The sequence below is a fragment of the Babylonia areolata genome, chromosome 20, assembly GCF_041734735.1.
Source record: "Babylonia areolata isolate BAREFJ2019XMU chromosome 20, ASM4173473v1, whole genome shotgun sequence".
Classification (NCBI taxonomy): domain Eukaryota; kingdom Metazoa; phylum Mollusca; class Gastropoda; order Neogastropoda; family Buccinidae; genus Babylonia; species Babylonia areolata.
In genome coordinates, this window is record NC_134895.1 from 3,746,277 (window position 1) to 3,768,490 (window position 22,214).

The 22,214-nt window shown below is 47.3% G+C and overlaps 2 protein-coding genes across 2 annotated transcripts in view; one reads left to right on the forward strand and one right to left on the reverse strand.

The window, feature by feature from the left end:
- LOC143294888 (tubulin alpha-1A chain-like) overlaps positions 1-2,918 on the forward strand; it is a 6,315-nt gene extending 3,397 nt beyond the window's left edge. Inside the window, exons 3-5 of the mRNA XM_076606408.1 lie at positions 1-6; positions 197-724; positions 2,451-2,918. The exon at positions 1-6 is cut by the window's left edge and continues 296 nt beyond it. Of these exons, the coding sequence (XP_076462523.1) occupies positions 1-6; positions 197-724; positions 2,451-2,750 (834 nt within the window). The 3' untranslated portion in view covers positions 2,751-2,918. The remainder of the gene's footprint in view (positions 7-196; positions 725-2,450) is intronic.
- Positions 2,919-13,534: 10,616 nt separating this feature from the next.
- The window catches only part of LOC143294886 (protein FAM91A1-like), a 51,990-nt gene continuing 43,310 nt past the window's right edge, over positions 13,535-22,214 (reverse strand). Inside the window, exons 18-21 of the mRNA XM_076606407.1 lie at positions 20,995-21,061; positions 18,436-18,949; positions 16,830-16,899; positions 13,535-15,232 (exon numbers count right to left, since the gene is read on the reverse strand). Coding sequence (XP_076462522.1) covers positions 15,104-15,232; positions 16,830-16,899; positions 18,436-18,949; positions 20,995-21,061 — 780 coding nt within the window. The 3' untranslated portion in view covers positions 13,535-15,103. The remainder of the gene's footprint in view (positions 15,233-16,829; positions 16,900-18,435; positions 18,950-20,994; positions 21,062-22,214) is intronic.

Genomic DNA, 22,214 nt, shown 5'->3' on the forward strand with positions numbered 1-22,214 from the left:
CCTCAGGTGGGTGGGGTGGTGGTGTTGGGGATGTGGGTGTGGGGTGTGGGCATGTGGGTTTGTGGTGGCTGGGTGTCGGGGGTGTGATGGGTGGGGATGTGGAGGTGTGGGGGTGGGTGGATGTGGTGGAATAAGGGTATGCTGGGTGGTCCACCATCATCATTACCATCATTACTATGACTGTGTGCTGTGACAGGTGTCCACAGCAGTGGTGGAGCCCTACAACTCCATCCTGACCACCCACACCACCCTGGAGCACTCGGACTGCGCCTTCATGGTGGACAACGAGGCCATCTACGACATCTGCCGCCGCAACCTGGACATCGAGCGTCCCACCTACACCAACCTCAACCGTCTGATCGGCCAGATCGTCTCCTCCATCACCGCCTCTCTGCGCTTTGACGGCGCCCTGAACGTGGATCTGACGGAGTTCCAGACCAACCTGGTGCCCTACCCCCGTATCCACTTCCCCCTGGCCACCTACGCCCCCGTCATCTCCGCCGAGAAGGCCTACCACGAGCAGCTGTCCGTGGCTGAGATCACCAACGCCTGCTTCGAGCCGGCCAACCAGATGGTGAAGTGCGACCCCCGCCACGGCAAGTACATGGCTTGCTGCGTGCTGTTCCGTGGGGACATTGTGCCCAAGGACGTCAACGCCGCCATCGCCACCATCAAGACCAAGCGAACCATCCAGTTCGTGGACTGGTGCCCCACTGGATTCAAGGTCAGTGTCTCTCTGCTGGGAACAGGGGGTGTCAGGGGTGGGGGTGTGGGGGTGGGAGGGAGCATGGAGAGGTGCAGGGGGTGGGGGTAGTTGACAGGCCACGGTCTCATGAATAGAAGGCGAAGGACTTATTACTAGAATCTATTTATGTCCATGGGGAGAGGCCGATACAAAATCAAATCAATAAATCAAAAACACTTTATTAATCCACATGGAAATTAAGTTGTGCAATCACAGGCTCATTGTAAACACTGGCATAAAATCATGCGCAACATAAGAAGAGATTAAAACTAGTCAAATAAAAATTCCCAATAGCTGACGATATACCAATCCCCCCCCCCCCACACACACACACATACTCATGTTAAGACAATAGGGTACTGCACAACAATATTAACAAATGAAAACATCCAACAAAAAAAGGGGATAGATTACTAAAAATGACATGCACGCACGCACGCACACACACACACACACACATGCCTCAAGATCGTGTACGTGGCTGGCAATTGCGTTCTCTGCTTCACTCGCACTGGCTTTGGGGTGAATATACACAACTGTCAGTTGCACGTGAGAAAATTCCCGTGGCAAGTAGTATGGCCTGATTCCAAGGGTCATGAACTCTAACACAGGTGAGCATTCCTTGTGTGTGACAGTGATATTGTTTGGGTGACACCATTGTTTGTTGATAAAAACACACACCCCACCTCCCCCCTTCTTCCCCGCATCCTCAGTCCTATTCCCCCTGAATAAACTAAAACCATCTAAAGACACTTGTTCATCAGCAATAAAACTGTTTAGCCACGTTTCTGTAAAACACATGAAACTACACGTTTTAAAATCGGAGCAGGATAAAATGTTGGCCGAAAGTTCGTCTGTTTTGTTTCTGAGTGATTGCACATTGCCCTCGATCACAGTTGGTAGATAGGGTTTATATTATCTGACCTTGTTTCTGGCTCTGACACCACCATACATTTGACAGGCCACGGATTCATAATTATAAGCCACGGCTTTTATACTGGAATCTATGAGTCAATGGGGGAGAGGCAGATACATTTGAGGGAAGGGCATTCAACGAATGGGGTATTGGAGCTGTGGTGAATAGGCGGGGAAGGGGTGGAGGGGTGAGCCGCAGACACTGTGTTAGGACTGGGTGGCGAGAGAGGGCTCACACAAGCTCTGATATCAGTAAATGAATTCAGTTGACACGCATGTCATGACTTGTCAAGGATAAATGAAATGTGCGTACATGTGTACGTGTACATCTGCGTGCTTGTCAGCGCCTCTGTGTGCGCGCGTTCATGCGTGATCAGGTGAGCCTCAACTTGTGCCCCTCTCCTGTTCAGTTTACACTGATGTAGTTCAGCTCTGTTCAGTCTCTCAAGGAGGCGTCACTGTGTTCAGACAAATCATATACACTACGCCACATCTGCCTAGCAGATGCCTGACCAGCAGCACAACCCAACGCGCTTTGTCAGGCCTTGAGGGGGAAAAAGCATAAAGAAATAAATGGATACATCATTAGATTAATGAATGACTAATAAATAGATTAGAAAACGTAAGCAGATATAATGCAGCACAATGCTAAAGGTGTGCTTGTTTCTCTGTGCGTGCGTGCATGCTTGCGTGTGTGTGTGGGTGTGTACATGCGTGTGTGAATGCGTGTATGTGTGCGTGCTTGCGTACGTGTGTGTGTGTGTGTGTGTGTGTGTGTGTGTGTGTACAGGTGGGCATCAACTACCAGCCCCCCACAGTGGTTCCTGGGGGGGACCTGGCCAAGGTGCAGCGCGCCGTGTGCATGCTCAGCAACACCACGGCCATCGCTGAGGCCTGGGCCCGTCTGGACCACAAGTTCGATCTGATGTACGCCAAGCGTGCCTTCGTCCACTGGTACGTGGGTGAGGGCATGGAGGAGGGCGAGTTCTCCGAGGCCCGTGAGGATCTGGCTGCCCTGGAGAAGGACTACGAGGAGGTGGGCGTCGACTCCGTGGAGGGTGAGGGTGAGGAGGAGGAGGACGAGTACTAATCCTCCCTTCCCCTGCCCCGCACACCCACCCCCTCTTCCTTTCCCCACCCGTGAGGTGTGGGTGTGTGCGGCACAGTCGCTGAAGACGTTGATGTCAGTCTGACCGTCGCTGTGTCTGTAGTTTGTCAGGACTGCTTGGTCAATAAAATGGATCGCAAAATTATTAAATGTGGCGTGACTCTTGGTGTGTGTGAGTGTGTGTGTGTGTGTGTGTGTGTGTGCGCGCGCGCGCGCGCGTCCGTGTGTGTGTGTGTGCGCGCGCGCGTCCGTGTGTGTATGTGTGTGTGTCCGTATGTGTGTGTGTGTGTGTGTGTGTGTGTGTGTTGTGGTAGCTCTTTCAAACCAATCAATCAATCAATAAAAAAACCACCTATTAATCCACACAAATTAACTTGTGCAGTCACAGGCTCATTGTAAACACAAACATAAATGATCATGCGCACTGTAAAAAGAGGTTGAAACCAGTCAAATAAGAACCAACAATAGCTGTCGATTGCCTAATAAGCCCACACACACACACACACACACCATATATCACGCCGGTAATTAAAAAAGAGAGCAAATAATTGTAATTTAAAAACAGAACAAAACAAACAAACAAAACAACAACAACAACCAAAAAAAAAAAAAAAAAAAAAAAACCCAACAACCCACAACACTCACAATAACGCTTGCCGTGTACCCCCCGCCCCCTCAATCGCCCAACACCTCCCGCACCCTGCTTCCCATACGTGCCTGAGCTCAGCTCCACAGTCCCACATTCACTCATCTGCTGGGGAAATTCGGGTGTCTGTTGTCACAGTCCAATGAGCAAGTGTGTTGCATGCTTGGGTTGTGTGCGCGAATGGCTGTTGGAATGAATGAATTCATGAAACCAGATCTTGCGCGTTGAGCTCAGAACTTGCCACTTCTCTCTGACTGCTGTCGATGTTGTCGTGTAGTGGGTGTGTTTCGTCTGTTCAAATTGTCATTGGTCTGTCAGTTAGTCTTCTGCTGTGCATGCAGCTAGAAGTGTATTGTCTTTTTACCCTCAGCCCCACCCGCTTTCCTCACGGCTTTTTCCAACCTGTCTTTGACGACATGCTTGGTTTAGTTTACACCCCAGCACATGGCGCAAAAGTTAAAACACTGCCGACAACAGATTGTAAAACATTTGGAGCTTCTGCTTGCACACATCAAAAGACTTCTTATATATATATATATATATATATATATATATATATATATATATATATATATATATATATATATATATATATAAAGCTATTTGTCAGTTATAACATCAAGGTATCTGTATGAGTCTACAAGTTCAACCACTTAAAATTTTATGATAATTTTTACTTAAGCATGATTTTTTTTTTCTGAAGTCAATTGCAATATCTTTCGTTTCGCCAACTTTCAGTTCAAGGTAATTTTCTTCACACCAGTTCACAAATCTGTCAATTTCGTATTGGCTGTCAACTTGATGTCTTCGCCATCAGTAATTATCCTGCCAGTCCTGAATCATCTGCAAACTTGACTAGTGGAGACGAATTGGTCAAATTTCTGCATTCATCTTTACCAGGTGAACAGAAATGGTGAGAGTACTGTGCCTTGCAAAAATAAGGTGTTGCCACTGGGCGTAGCGCCACCTTTCTACCCCCCCCCCCTCCCCTCCCTCAGCCTCCCCCTCCCACCCTTCTCTCTCTTTGCATTATTAAAGTTAAGTTTGAGAACCACTTTCTCTCTCCCCTCTTCTGCACAAACAAAAATGCCCCCTCTCCCATCTTCACCCCCTTCCCCGCCACACACATGAATGCGCCATCACCTGTATGCACGTCCATCCATGCTCTCATGCGCACAACACACACACACACACACACACACACACACACACACACACACACACACACACACACAAACAAACATAAAAACAACAAACAACAACAACAACAACAAACAAAAAACAAAAGAAAACAACAACAACAACAAAACAAAAAACAAACAAAAACAAAATCCAACAAAAAAAAACCGCATATACACACACAAACACACATGTCCCCAAATCAGGTTTTCGAATTAAATGATTCTGAATTTTTATACTTTAAAACTTTGACACAGAAACATACACATACAGATGCACACACGCATACACACACATACGTGCGCGTGCGCATACACATGTACCCATAAAGCGGAGGTAATTGACAAGAGCACAAGTTTGCCCCAACCCACCCTGCAGTCCTGACATTGCCCTTCGTGACGACTGGTTGTCTCCCCTCCTGAAGCATGCTCTGCTTGACAAGGTCTTCAAGACGCTAGACACACTCCCTCACACGTCAAACAAGACGTTGTTTCTCACACACACTGGACACACTCCCTCACACGTCAAACAAGACATTGTTTTTCACACACACTGGACACACTCCCTCACACGTCAAACAAGACGTTGTTTCTCACACACACACTGGACACACTCCCTCACACGTCAAACAAGACATTGTTTCTCACACACACTGGACACACTCCTTCACACGTCAAACAAGACATTGTTTCTCACACACACTGGACACACTCCCTCACACGTCAAACAAGACATTGTTTCTCACACACACTGGACACACTCCCTCACACGTCAAACAAGACGTTGTTTCTCACACACACACTGGACACACTCCCTCACACGTCAAACAAGACATTGTTTCTCACACACACTGGACACACTCCCTCACACGTCAAACAAGACATTGTTTCTCACACACACTGGACACACTCCCTCACACGTCAAACAAGACATTGTTTCTCACACACACTGGACACACTCCCTCACACGTCAAACAAGACGTTGTTTCTCACACACACTGGACACACTCCCTCACACGTCAAACAAGACGTTGTTTTTCACACACACTAGACACACTCCCTCACGTGTCAGAGACATTGTTTTTCACACATACTAGACACATTCCCTCACACGTCAAACAAGACATTGTTTATCACACACACTAGACACATTCCCTCACACGTCAAACAAGACATTGTTTTTCACACACACTAGACACATTCCCTCACCTGTCAAAGACATTGTTTTTCACACACACTAGACACACTCCCTCACCTGTCAAAGACATTGTTTTTCACACACACTAGACACATTCCCTCACACGTCAAACAAGACATTGTTTCTCACACACACTGGACATTCTCCCTCACACGTCAAACAACACACTGCTCCTCACACACACACATTAGATACACTCCCTCACACGTCAAACAACACATTGCTCCTCACACACACATTAGACACACTCCCTCACACGTCAAACAACACACTGCTCCTCACACACACATTAGACACACTCCCTCACACGTCAAACAACACACTGCTCCTCACACACACACATCAGACACACTCCCTCACACGTCAAACAACACATTGCTCCTCACACACACATTAGACACACTCCCTCACACGTCAAACAACACACTGCTCCTCATACACACACATTAGACACACTCCCTCACACGTCAAACAACACACTGCTCCTCACACACACATTAGACACACTCCCTCACACGTCAAACAACACACTGCTCCTCACACACACATTAGACACACTCCCTCACACGTCAAACAACACACTGCTCCTCACACACACACATTAGACACACTCCCTCACACGTCAAACAACACACTGCTCCTCACACACACACACACACATTAGACACACTCCCTCACACGTCAAACAACACACTGCTCCTCACACACACACATTAGACACACTCCCTCACGCGTCAAACAACACATTGCTCCTCACACACACATTAGACACACTCCCTCACACGTCAAACAACACACTGCTCCTCACACACACACACACACACATTAGACACACTCCCTCACACGTCAAACAACACACTGCTCCTCACACACACACACACACATTAGACACACTCCCTCACACGTCAAACAACACACTGCTCCTCACACACACACATTAGACACACTCCCTCACACGTCAAACAACACACTGCTCCTCACACACACACATTAGACACACTCCCCTGATCCCTGATGAACACTGGATCGGAAGTCCAACGTCTGACAGATTCCGTCACTGTGTCTGTTGTTTCTGCAGACCTTGAAAAAAACAAACAAAAACAAATAAACTCCTGGAAAATAAACCATGCTTGTAAATCTGTATCATTCCTTTGACACCGACCATTTCGTTAATTTTTCATATGTATTGATCAGATTATAAAGACTGACCTGAACATAGAATCACATACACTACAGAAAATTATACCGGCACACAAAACCAAAAATTGTCATCATACATGTCACAGGCACAAAATGGAACACATCACAGTATGAGTGCCCAATGATTATCAAGTTATGAAGCTGTGTGTGTGTGTGTGTGTGTGTGTGTGTGTGTGTGTGTGTGTGTGTGTGCAAGCCCAGCATTCCTTTTCAGAAGTCCCCCCTCTCCCCTCTCACTTTCTCCAACATTGGTCTTTGCACATATTGAAATCATGCAAAACTCGCACAAGTTTATCTTGTGAAGTTCTCTCTATCAGAGAGAGACACTGACACTGACACTGCCACAGGTTTAATTGTGAAGGCCACCAGCCCATACACAAAGGGGTGGGGGATAAATGGGGCAAAAAAACCAAAAAAACCACAAACAAACAAAAACAAACACTCACACACACACACAAAAAAGAAAAAAAAAGAAAAAAAGCTGTATTGTACGTGAGTAACCGATAACTGGACGAAAAATACATAGCATGTTCATACTCATCATGTTTATAGTTATACTAATACATTCATTATGTAAATTTGTCTCTAAATTTTAAAGTGTAATAAATGTACATAGCAAGATTTCTCTGGGAGGTAACACATGGGTTTTGTACAACAGGAAGCGATGTATTGTCATTGATAATTATGAACTCAGAGAGAGAGAGAGAGAGTGTGTGTGTGTGTGTCTTTGACCTTTGTAACTTTAGTGTACAGGTCAATAATGTTTTTTTTTTTTTTTTTTTTTTTCTTTTGGCTGCCCCATCATCTGCACCGTTTCAGTGGCATTACTCCCACGCCGCTCATTTAGATTCCCCCATACACAGCCACACCCGGGGTCGTCCGTCGCAGTTCCAGCGTCGGCAGTCCACAGGGTGCCATCGATGTTAGGTCGCCAGGAGGCCACACACCAGAGGAGACCTGCACTGCTGCTGAGTCACTTTGGTGGTGTTCAGTGGTAGGTCAATAATGTTTGTATCCTTTAGGCTCTGTGGCAATGATTAACTTTGTGGCGAGTCTGGTGTGTTTTGCAAAATGCGCACTTGCCACCAGTCGTTTTCAGCCCTGGCTGCTGGCTAGCTTTGCTGCACACACACACGCATGCACACACACACACACACACACACACAAACACACAGAGCTCTAAAACACAAACTACATACACACGCACTTCACACACAAACTGCTCGCGCCATAAAAAAATTGTTGTATGTTTTATTTTCATACAAGACCTCATCAACGCAAATTAAATAAATATCAGAACTAAAAACCCATATCCATATCTCCTCCGCTGGCACTGTTACATTGTTAATTCATCCACTCTTTCCTATTTCTAGTAATCTACTTCAATATACTTTTCTTCATCACCTTCATGCCATACAATTTGTACTGTACTTATCTACATTTAGTGTCCACTGTCACCAATACTGGTAAAACAATGTAATGTAATGTGCAACAACTGTGGACACAAGTACAACTTTCATGACTTACACATCATCTGCAATGTAATGTGCTCAGCTCAGTAACAGTGGTATGATTTTCATCATATGACACAATGTCCATAATGTGAACAGTCAGTGACAGTGGTGCAACAGTAGTATGACTACACACACAACACAATGTCCGTAATGTGCAACAGTCAGTAATGGTTGTATGACTTTCAGACTTTCACCACATAACACAATGTCCGTAATGTGCAACAGTCAGCAACACTGGTATGACTTTCACCATATAACACAATGTCTGTAATGTGCAACAATCAGTAACAGTGGTGCAACAGTCAGTAACAGTGGTGTGACTTTCACCACATAACACAATGTCCGTAATGTGCAACAGTCAGTAACAGTGGTGTGACTTTCACCACATAACACAATGTCCGTAATGTGCAACAGTCAGTAACAGTGGTGTGACTTTCACCACATAACACAATGTCCGTAATGTGCAACAGTCAGCAACACTGGCATGGCTTTCACCACATAACACAATGTCCGTAATGTGCAACAGTCAGCAACACTGGTATGGCTTTCACCACATAACACAATGTCCGTAATGTGCAACAGTCAGCAACACTGGCATGGTTTTCACCACATAACACAATGTCCGTGATGAAGTGTACAACAGAAAGAGGCAGGACTTCCAGCGCACAACACAAAGTGGGAAACGTAATGTGCCACAGTCATGAACAGTGCAAACAGGACTTGGACCACACACCACCATCACAGTCACATGGTATATGGGAGGTGGCGGGGGGTGGGGTGGGGTGGCCGGAGGGGGCTGGGGGAAGGAGGTGGAGGAGGTGGTGGGAACAAAGAGTGACAGACAGACAGGCAGCAGCGCGCGTGAATAAAGAACAAAGACCGCTCCCGGCTGTTGCTGTACCAGAGATCGCTGACGCATGGTACACATCCGTCACATGCATGTTATACACAAAAATATCATACACTTCTCTTCCATTTTATATCAATGTATCTCTCTCTCTCTCTCTCGATATATATATATATATATATGTATATATATATATGTACACACACATCTGTAATATTACGTGTCTGAATTACATTACCTGTCCATGGTAAGTTACACACTCAAAATCATACACATTTGACAGACAATGTTGATCCTTGGCAAACTGTACATGGAAAACCATTTATGACATACAGTGTCAACCCTTGGCAAGATGTACACAGAAAATCATACACAGCTGACATGCAGTGCCAGTCCATGGTAGAACTGTATACAGAAAACCACAGATGACATATGACATGCACATGTTGATCCATTGTAGCTGTATACAGATGATACACGTCATACAACGTCACTCCCTAGCAAGCTGTACACAGGTGATAGATGTGACACACCATCACTGTACACAGATGATACACGTCACACAACGTCACTCCCTAGCAAGCTGTACACAGGTGATAGATGTGACACACCGTCACTGTACACAGATGATACACGTCACACAACGTCACTCCCTGGCAAGCTGTACACAGGTGATAGATGTGACACACCATCACTGTACACAGATGATACACGTCACACAACGTCACTCCCTGGCAAGCTGTACACAGGTGATAGATGTCACACACCGTCACTGTACACAGATGATACACGTCACAAACGTCACTCCCTAGCAAGCTGTACACAGGTGATAGATGTGACACACCGTCACTGTACACAGATGATACACGTCACAAACGTCACTCCCTGGCAAGCTGTACACAGGTGATAGATGTCACACACCATCACTGAACACAGATGATACACGTCACAAACGTCACTCCCTAGCAAACTGTACACAGGTGATAGATGTGACACACCATCACTGTACACAGATGATACACGTCATACAACATCACTCCCAAGCAAGCTGTACACAGGTGATAGATGTCACACACCATCACTGTACACAGATGATACACGTCACAAACGTCACTCCCTAGCAAGCTGTACACAGGTGATAGATGTCACACACCATCACTGTACACAGATGATACACGTCACACAACGTCACTCCCTGGCAAGCTGTACACAGGTGATAGATGTGACACACCGTCACTGTACACAGATGATCATGACATCCGTGTCAGGACACAGGCAGAAGCATGTCTCAAAGGCCAGTAAGGATGAAAGGCAAACTGAAGTCTGAACATATATCATCTGTGGGCTGTGTCTCTTGTCACTGTATTTCTGTTCACATGACCATGATTTGTTGATGTCATCATTTGTTTCACTTATATGTGTGTCATGAGAAATGCGAAAAAGGCTCAGAGACCCACAACTTTCCTGTCCCCTTACCAATACTACTGTTACAATCATGTACATAGATTCCTTATAAATATTCCAAGATCAAAAATTGGATGTACATGTGTGTGTGTGTGTGTGTGTGTGTGTGTGTGTGTGTGTGTGTGTGTGTGTGTGTGTGTGTGTGTGTGTGTGTAAGCATGTGTGTGTTAGAGAGAGACACGACAGACAGCGAACAATGTGAACTACTGCTGGCCTAAATAGCTGAGACGGAGAGTGCACTTAACGTGCTGTTTTAAAAAAAGAAAAAGTCTGTCTCTAAGTCTGTGACATAACAGACACACTAACATTACATCCTTCTTCAAAGTAGTTTCACAGTAATAGAAATGAAACATCTACCTCCAGGTAAGTTTCATTCAATGTTCTATGCACCCCCTACCTGTTAGTTTGAAATGTCCCGCTGTGCCATTCTCGTTCCCCTCAGAACACCAAGTCCACAGCGAGTTCATCATATCGTCAACCCACACAATGTGGGACTTTATTGCACGGACCATTCCTGCTATATACACATTTGTGTGTCACGATAAACCTTCTGTGCATATAAACACACAACATATTCTTGTAACTTGTTGATACAGGAGAACAGTACAGCTGTCCATACAGTGCAATTTCCTTCCTGCTCTACCACCCCCACCCCTGCCCCGATGGGTCCCCTGGCTGTGAACACAATGGAATGATCATGGAATATGCCGATTCACACTGACAGTCACTGACAAGGCATGCAACATGATCATGGAATTCACTGACACAGTCTGTACAACGATCATGGAATATACCAGACAACACATTGTCAGTACACAAATCATGGAATACACTGACACAATGATGATGGAGTTCACTCAAGGAGGCATCACAGCATTCACACAAATCCATAAATGCTTCTCCATATCTGCTAAGCAGGTGTCTGACCAGCGGCATTACCCAACGCGCTTAGTTATTGATCATGGAACAAACCAGGCAACACATTGTCGGTACACGCATCATGGAATACACTGACACAGTCTGTACACTGTCACTTGGTCCACATGCCCCAAACTGACAACAAAAAAAAAGAACAACCCCAATTAAAACACAGTAGTTCACCTTAAACATTCCACCAAGATACTGGGTTGCTGTTTCTTTTGTTATACCAAAAGTTTTAACCCCCCCGCCCCCCCCCCCCACCAAATAAAAACCCAAGCAAAACCTCCAGTTTCAAGCAGGTATCAAAACATGCAGATGACACTCTACAGCACCGAACAAACAAACAAATAAAAAAAAAGGCAGACGTCTGACTAAGGCATGAATCCAGAGTACTGACAAGGTTTTCAGATCCTGTCCCATGCTGCTACCCACACCACCCACCTCCACAACGGCAGGCTGTGTCATGGTCAGGGAGGCAGAGACATGAAAGGAGGGGTGGGGATGGGGAGGGTGGGAGGGTGGGGGGAGAGAAGGGTGGACAGACAGCAAGTTGACCAGACATCTGAAGGATGACTTGAGGTACAGCTGAATCAGCCAGGACAGGTGGTGATGCTGGTAATGGTGGTGATGGTGGTGGTGAAGGGGATGATGGTGGTGGTGGTGGTCATGGTGATGTTGGTGTTGATGGGGGTGGTGGTGGTGGCGGTGGTGGTGGTGATGGTGATGGGTGTGGTGGTGATGGGGGTGGTGGTGATGGTGGAGGGGATGTGGGGAGAGGGGTGGAGTGGAAGGATGAAACAGATGGACAGAAGCAGTGAAGGTGAAGGTCAGCCAGCAACAAGCTGGTCACCCACACAGCCGACACATCATATCATCAAATCTCATCACCGTGCGGACCGCATAGCACATCACATCGTCACATCAATCACTATTCATTTTCACACGTGTACACTATTCCCACATCCTGTGGTGAGACTGGACCACACACACGTCACCACATCCATAACACATCACACTCACACATCATGCGGTAAGATCTGATCACACAATGTGTACCACACACACACGTCACCACATCCATAACACATCACACTCACACATCATGCGGTAAGATCTGATCACACAATGTGTACCACACACACACGTCACCACATCCATAACACATCACAATCACACATCATGCGGTAAGATCTGATCACACAATGTGTACCACACATACATCACTACATCCTTAACACTTCATGCAGTCAGATCTGATCACAATGTGGACCGCACACCCCAAGTCATGGTACGTGAACCTATGTGGATGCAATGGGTTGGTATAAATCATTCACAGGCAAAGTAAAAGGCATGAGCAGATGCAATCAAGACATGTCTGTGTTTTTCCATACACACTGACAGACAAGTCTGCTGTTCAAAACAATAAAAAAGCATCAACAGACTGAGGGTTAGATCTCTTTTCCTACCCCCCCCCCCCCACCCCCTCCCCACTGCCAGCACCGCCCACCTCACAGAGTACATTTCTGTCACACACTATTCTCTCCAAACCTTCCCCACAGCAAGCAGAGCACCTGGTCACTGTGACCCTGACCTCCCCGACCCCTAGCAGGGTGAAGGTAAAACACTGTCCCACCTGTCTGGATACACAGACCACTAACCCCCCCCCCCCCCCGCCCCACTTCACCCCCACCCTTCCCTCCCCCCTCCCACCCCTCACAGCACATTGTGCTTTGGTCACAACAACCGGTCACACTGTACAGCAATGATCATGGATTTCTTTCTTTTCGTCTATGGATGGAATTCTTTTTTTTAATTTTTTTTTTAATACATCTATTTTTCAGAAGGGGGTGGGGGATAAACATGCTGAGAGTCAAGAAAGGTATGTGGAGAATTTAGAGAAAAAACCAAAACAAAACAAAAAAAAAGCACAAGGGCCTGGAAAAGCAGACAGAATCTGTCAGTGACAGGAATTATCCACCCCCAACCCCCCACCCCCACCTTCCCCAGGTCAGCACCCCTCCCCCCACTGACCAACACAGTGTGCAACCCATGCAATGGCCCCCACCAACACCCATGTCCCATGTGATCACACAACTACCCCCGACCTGAAGCGATGACCAGAATCACACCCAGAAGATCGGCACACATCATCAACATAACACGTACACAGCACAAATGAGGCTTTCTTGTTCCATAACACCTCCCCCCCCACCCCACCCCGAGTCTGACACTGGGTATGTTAAGTGTGTCAACAACGACAGCAGCAACAATAACCACAACAGCAACAACAACAACAGCACCCGGTGGTGACCCATATAATCATCACCACAGTCCACACAGACAATGCCCCGTGACAGATTGATTGGTCAGTCAGTTGAGCCCACGACGACAGAACATGAAGAATGACGCACAGCTGGTCACCGTAACAGTGCTGTCCTGCACAGCGTCCACTGATGGCGATGACGCTGACCGACAGGGTGAGAGAGGCGACACGCCTGACCCAACAGCTGTCACTCTCAACACTCTCTCTCTCTCTCTCACACAACTGCACTGTGCCCACACCGAAGAGCTGGAGATGAGCGTGAAGGCTCACAGCACACTCACCTTTCCACTGTTCTTTCTCTCACTGACACACACACACACATACACATACACATGTACACTCACTCACTCTCTCTCACATACACAAACACTCACAAAACTACACACACACACACTCTCTCTCTCTCTCTCTCACTCACTCACAAAACCAAAAACCCCACCCCCACACCAACAGACAAGCGCAGTGTGCAGACAGGAATGGCTGTAGTGTGAGGCACACAGCAACAGATACCAGCGCTGAGAGAGAGAGAGAGAGAGAGAGAGAGGTCATCATCGCCCGTCAGAGACTGGTCCACTTGTGCAGCTTGCTCTCACTGAAGAGAACATTGACTGTGGGGTACAGCGCTGAGAGAGAGAGAGAGAGAGAGAGAGAGAGAGGTCATCATCGCCCGTCAGAGACTGGTCCACTTGTGCAGCTTGCTCTCACTGAAGAGAACATTGACTGTGGGGTACAGCGCTGAGAGAGAGAGAGAGAGAGAGAGGTCATCATCGCCCGTCAGAGACTGGTCCACTTGTGCAGCTTGCTCTCACTGAAGAGAACGTTGACTGTGGGGTACAGCGCTGAGAGAGAGAGAGAGAGAGAGAGAGAGAGAGAGAGAGAGAGAGAGAGAGAGAGAGAGATGCGTCATCATCATCATCATAGACTGGTCCACTTGTGCAGCTTGCTCTCACTGAAGAGAACGTTGACTGTGGGGTACAGCGCTGAGAGAGAGAGAGGGAGAGAGAGAGCGAGAGAGAGAGAGAGAGAGATGCGTCATCATCATCATCATAGACTGGTCCACTTGTGCAGCTTGCCGTCGCTGAAGAGAACGTTGACGGTGGGGTACAGCGTGCAGTGCTCCTCCGTGCTGTGAGGCAAACCGTGCGTCTCCACGTCTGTCACTGCCGACGTCACCTGCCACCGTCACCACAGGGTCAGGTGTGGTGTGGTGTAGTGTGCAGGAGAGATGTGGTGTAGTGTGGTGTGGAGGAGAGATGTGGTGTAGTGTGGTGTGGAGGAGAGATGTGGTGTAGTGTGGTGTGGAGGAGAGATGTGGTGTAGTGTGTGGACAGATGTGGTGTGGTGTGGACAGATGTGATGTGGTGTGGAGGAGAGATGTGTAGTGTGGATAGATGTGGTGTGGTGTGGAGGAGATATGTGGTGTGGTGTGGACAGATGTGATGTGGTGTGGAGGAGAGATGTGTAGTGTGGATAGATGTGGTGTGGTGTGGATGAGATATGTGGTGTGGTGTGGAGAGATGTGGTGTGCTGTGGAGAGATGTGGTGTGGTGTAGTGTGGAGCAATGTGGTGTGGTGTGGTGAGATGTGGTGTGGTGTGGAGAGATGTGTGGTGTGGTGTGTGGAGATGTGGTGTGGTGTGGAGGAGAGATGTGGTGTGGTGGTGAGATGTGGAGGAGAGATGTGGTGTGGTGTGTGGAGATGTGGTGTGGTGTTGAGTAGAGATGTGGTGTGGTGTGGAGAGATGTGGTGTGGTGTGGAGAGATGTGGTGTGGTGTGGTGTGTAGAGATGTGGTGTAGTGTGTAGAGATGGAGAGATGTGTGGTGTGGAGAGATGTGTGGTGAGATGTGGTGTGGAGAAATGTGGTGTGGTGAAATGTGGTGTGGTGTGGATGTGGTGTAGAGGAGAGATGTAGTGTGATGTGGAGAGATGTGGCACATGATCTGGAGATATGTGGCGCAGTGAGGAGATATGAGATGTGGTGTGATGTGGAGAGATGCGTCAGATGTGGTGTGGTGTGGAGAGATTTGGTGTGGTGCAGAGAAATGTGGTGAGATATGTGGTGTGATGTGGATATATGTGGTGTGATGTGGAGAGATGTAGCATAGTGCAGAAATGTGATGCAGAGAAATGTGGCACAGTGTGGCAAGATGAGATGCGGTGTGATGTGCACAGATGTGGTGTGATGTGGAGAGGTGTGGTACAGAAGTGACACACAATGTTGAGAGATGTGACATACTGTGCAGATATGGCACATGATGTGGAGAGATGTGGCACGCAATGTGGAGAAATGTGGTACATGATGTGGAGATGTCGGTAACAATGTGGCACAGTGTGGAGAGATGTAGTACAATGGGAAGAGAAGTGGCACACGATGATGTGGAGAGATGTGGTACAATGTGGTTTGGCACACAATGCAGATAAATGTGGTACAATGTGGTGTTGCACACAAGGTGGAGAGATTTGGTACGATGTGATGTGGCACACAATGTGGAGAGATGTGGTACAATGTGGTGTGACACACAATGTGGAGAGATGTGGTACAATGTGATGTGGCACACAATGCGGGGAGATGTGGTACAATGTGATGTGGCACACAATGCAGAGAGATGTGCTACAATGTGATGTGGCACATGATGTGGAGAGATGTGATACAATGTGATGTGGCCAATGATGTGGAGAGATGTGGCAACGATGTGGAGAGATGTGGGCCAACAATGTGGAGAGAAGTGGCACACGATGTGGAGAGATGTGGTACAATGTGACACCTACCTGCCACTCCATGATGAAGTCCAGCAGCTTCAAAGACAGGGTGCGACTAGAATGCAGCAACTCTTGTAAACTGTAACACGTGTCATGTAACTCTTGTAAACAAACTGTAACATGTGTCATGTGGTGCGACTGGAATGCAGCAACTCTTGTAAACTGTAACACGTGTCATGTAACTCTTGTAAACAAACTGTAACAGGTGTCATGTGGTGCGACTCGAATGCAGCAACTCTTGTAAACTGTAACACGTGTCATGTAACTCTTGTAAACAAACTGTAACATGTGTCATGTGGTGCGACTGGAATGCAGCAACTCTTGTAAACTGTAACACGTGTCATGTAACTCTTGTAAAGAAACTGTAACAGGTGTCATGTGGTGCGACTCGAATGCAGCAACTCTTGTAAACTGTAACACGTGTCATGTAACTCTTGTAAACAAACTGTAACATGTGTCATGTGGTGCGACTGGAATGCAGCAACTCTTGTAAACTGTAACACGTGTCATGTAACTCTTGTAAAGAAACTGTAACAGGTGTCATGTGGTGCGACTCGAATGCAGCAACTCTTGTAAACTGTAACACGTGTCATGTAACTCTTGTAAACAAACTGTAACATGTGTCATGTGGTGCGACTGGAATGCAGCAACTCTTGTAAACTGTAACACGTGTCATGTAACTCTTGTAAAGAAACTGTAACAGGTGTCATGTGGTGCGACTCGAATGCAGCAACTCTTGTAAACTGTAACACGTGTCATGTAACTCTTGTAAAGAAACTGTAACACGTGTCATGTGGTGCGACTGGAATACAGCAACTCTTGTAAACTGTAACATGTGTCATGTAACTCTTGTAAAGAAACTGTAACAGGTGTCATGTGGTGCGACTGGAATGCAGCAACTCTTGTAAACTGTAACACGTGTCATGTAACTCTTGTAAAGAAACTGTAACACGTGTTATGTGGTGCGACTGGAATGCAGCAACTCTTGTAAACTGTAACATGTGTCATGTAACTCTTGTAAAGAAACTGTAACAGGTGTCATGTGGTGCGACTGGAATGCAGCAACTCTTGTAAACTGTAACACGTGTCATGTAACTCTTGTAAAGAAACTGTAACACGTGTTATGTGGTGCGACTGGAATGCAGCAACTCTTGTAAACTGTAACACGTGTCATGTAACTCTTGTAAAGAAATACTCACACACATACACTCACACACACACACACACACATACTCACACACACACACACACACACACACACACACACTCACACACACACACTCACATACACACACTCACACACACACACACACACACACACACTCACACACACACACACACTCACACACATACACTCACTCACACACACACACACACACACTCACACACATACACACACACTCACGCACACACACTCACACACACACACACTCACATACACACACTCACACACATACACTCACACACACACACACACTCACACACACACACACACTCACACACATACACTCACACACACACACACACACACACACACACACACACACACACACACACACACCACCACCAGAAGGGACAGAGGAGAGCAGCAGCAGTGGCCACAGCCATGCCTCACCTTTCCTCCTTGAAGAGGTTGAGGGAGACAACCTTGTGGCAGACGTCCTTGTTCAGCTGGGGGTGGAAGAGGGGGATGCCGAAACACACGTCCAGCAGCCACCACTGGTCCTCCTCCAGACCACCACCCCCATCCCCTCGCCCGCCACCCTCACCACCCTCCCCCGCCCCACCCAGGTCCAGCGCCATCTTGTCCCGCTGACCCCCACCACCCCCACCACCACTTTCCTCTTGCAGGGCGTCCAGCTCTGACGCCAGCATGTCGGCCGACACCTTGTCCTTGATCCCGTTGGCCGGGCTGACCAACATGTCGTCCATGGACGCCGACTCTGACGCGGATGCAGACAAGCGCTGGTGCGAGGGGGAGGGGGAGGAGTTGTCCCCCTCGTCGTCGGAGGGCGGGGGCTGGTGGGGGTTGAGGAGGGTGAGGAAGCCGCACGAGTGCTCCAGGTCAAGGAGCTGCGACAGCTGCTGCACGGCGCGGTGGTACTGCCAGTGGCCCCCGCTGAACGTGCCTGCAACCACCGCCACACATCACACTGCGTGTCACACTGTTCTACATGCCTTTAACACGTCACACACCACACTGTGTCACACTGTTCTACATGCCTTTAACACATCACATACCACACTGTGTCACACTGTTCTACATGTCTTTAACACACTGTACTGAGTCACACTGTTCTACATCGCCTTTAACATGTCACACATCACATCATGTCACACTGTTCTGTCTGTCACACACTGCATTGTGTCACACTGTTCTATGTGTCTGTCACACACTGCACTGTCACACTGTTCTATGTCTGTCACACACTGCACTGTCACACTGTTCTATGTCTGTCACACACTGCACTGTGTCACACTGTTCTATGTCTGTCACACACTGCACACTGTGTCACACTGTTCTACATGTCTGTCACACACTGCACTGTGTCACACTGTTCTATGTCTGTCACACACTGCACTGTGTCACACTGTTCTATGTCTGTCACACACTGCACACTGTGTCACACTGTTCTATGTCTGTCACACACTGCACTGTGTCACACTGTTCTACATGTCTGTCACACACTGCACACTGTGTCACACTGTTCTATGTCTGTCACACACTGCACACTGTGTCACACTGTTCTATGTCTGTCACACACCGCGCTGTGTCACACTGTTCTATGTCTGTCACACACTGCACACTGTGTCACACTGTTCTATGTCTGTCACACACCGCACTGTGTCACACTGTTCTACATGTCTGTCACACACTGCACTGTGTCACACTGTTCTATATGTCTGTCACACACTGCACACTGTGTCACACTGTTCTATGTCTGTCACACACTGCACACTGTGTCACACTGTTCTATGTCTGTCACACACTGCACACTGTGTCACACTGTTCTATGTCTGTCACACACCGCACTGTGTCACACTGTTCTATGTCTGTCACACACTGCACACTGTGTCACACTGTTCTATGTGTCTGTCACACACTGCACACTGTGTCACACTGTTCTATGTCTGTCACACACTGCACACTGTGTCACACTGTTCTACATGTCTGTCACACACTGCACTGTGTCACACTGTTCTATGTCTGTCACACACTGCACTGTGTCATACTGTTCTATGTGTCTGTAACTGTTACACATCACAAACCACACCGGAGCCACAATGTTCTACATGTCTGTACCACACTGCACAGTGTGTCACACTGTTCTCACACTGCTGTACGTGTCTGCAACATACAGCAACACCATTGCACACAACGCCACAACTTGATGAAAGCTTCAACTTCAACTCTCACAGCAAGACACCCTCTGTACCGCACTGAATGCCCTCTGTACCGCACTGAATGCCCTCACAGCAAGACGCCCTCTGTACCGCACTGAATGCCCTCACAGCAAGACGCCCTCTGTACCGCACTGAATGCCCTCTGTACCGCACTGAATGCCCTCACAGCAAGACGCCCTCTGTACCGCACTGAATGCCCTCACAGCAAGACGCCCTCTGTACCGCACTGAATGCCCTCTGTACCGCACTGAATGCCCTCTGTACCGCACTGAATGCCCTCACAGCAAGACGCCCTCTGCACCGCACTGAATGCCCTCTGTACCGCACTGATTGCCCTCACAGCAAGACGCCCTCTGTACCGCACTGAATGCCCTCTGTACCGCACTGATTGCCCTCACAGCAAGACGCCCTCTGTACCGCACTGAATGCCCTCACAGCAAGACGCCCTCTGCACCGCACTGAACGCCCTCACATCATCAGTTCACGTCACTTCAACTACTCAAGGGGGTGTCACTGCCTTCAGACAAATCCATACATACACAACACCACATTTGCAAAGCAGATGCCTGACCAGCAGCGTAACCCAACGCGCTTGGCACAGCATAAAATGAGCCAGCCTGGATGTCCAAGCAGACACTGTCATGTTGCTAGCAGCAGCCCGTGGGCTTTCTGAGAGGTCAGAACACACCCCAGGACCTGACTGTGACTGACCAGAGGGGGCCAGAAACTGGAGGCCAAAGAAAACGTGTGAAAAGCGAAGGCCACTCACCATTGTCCATCTTGTCCAGTGGGAAGGACACGTGCACTGTGGTGCCCTCTGTGTACAGTCCATGGCCCTGAAAACACAGCACATCATGTCATGCTGACACGTCGTGTTGACATGTACAACACATCATGCTGACACGCTGTGTTGACATGCGCTACACATCACAGTTATGCTGACATGTACTACACATCATGCTGACATGTTGTGTTGACATGTACTCTACATCATGCTGACATGTTGTGTTGACATGTACTACACATCACATCATGCTGATATGTCATGTAAAAATACCGTGTTGGCATGTCATGTTGACATGTTCTACAAAACACCTAATATTGACATGTGCTACACATCACACAATATTGACATGTGCTAGACATTACAGTCATGCTGACATGTGCTACACATTACAGTCATGCTGACATGTGCTACACATTACAGTCATGCTGACATGTGCTACACATTACAGTCATGCTGACATGTGCTACACATTACAGTCATGCTGACATGTACTTCACATCACATCATGCTGACATGTACTACTACACATCACATTTATGTTGACATGTTACTACACATCACCTAATATTAACATGTACTTCACATCACATCATGCTGCCATGTACTACTACACACCACATTTATGTTGACACGTACTACACATCACCTAATATTAACATGTACTTCACATCACATCATGCTGAAGCATACTACACATCACAGGTAGGTTGACACATCACACAATCCATACAGATCAAACAAACATCCGAACACTTACTGGTGACACACAGACAATCACTTTGCAAGCAGATCAACACTGAAGCACTGTATAAGGCAGTCTTCTGACAGTCTGCTGTTAAAAAGAAACAAAAAACAAACAAACGAAAAAAAAAAAAAAAATCCGTAAGTGTGCAAACTTGCATGACTACATCACATCCACACACAAACACCTAGAATGCATACATACAGACATATACACAGGTACTTTTTTTTTTAATGTATTATAAACAAACATCTAAAATGCATGCATACATACACACATAGATACCAACTTTTTATGCAACACCAGATCTAAAGTTCATTTGTTTGATCCTTGAAACATGACTGATCAACTGTGTAATGAGCATAGAAATCCACACAATGTCATTTCAAAGCAGCAGTCTTCTTCGTTTGTGGGCTACAACTCCCGTGTTCACTCATATGGACATGACTGGGCTTTTACG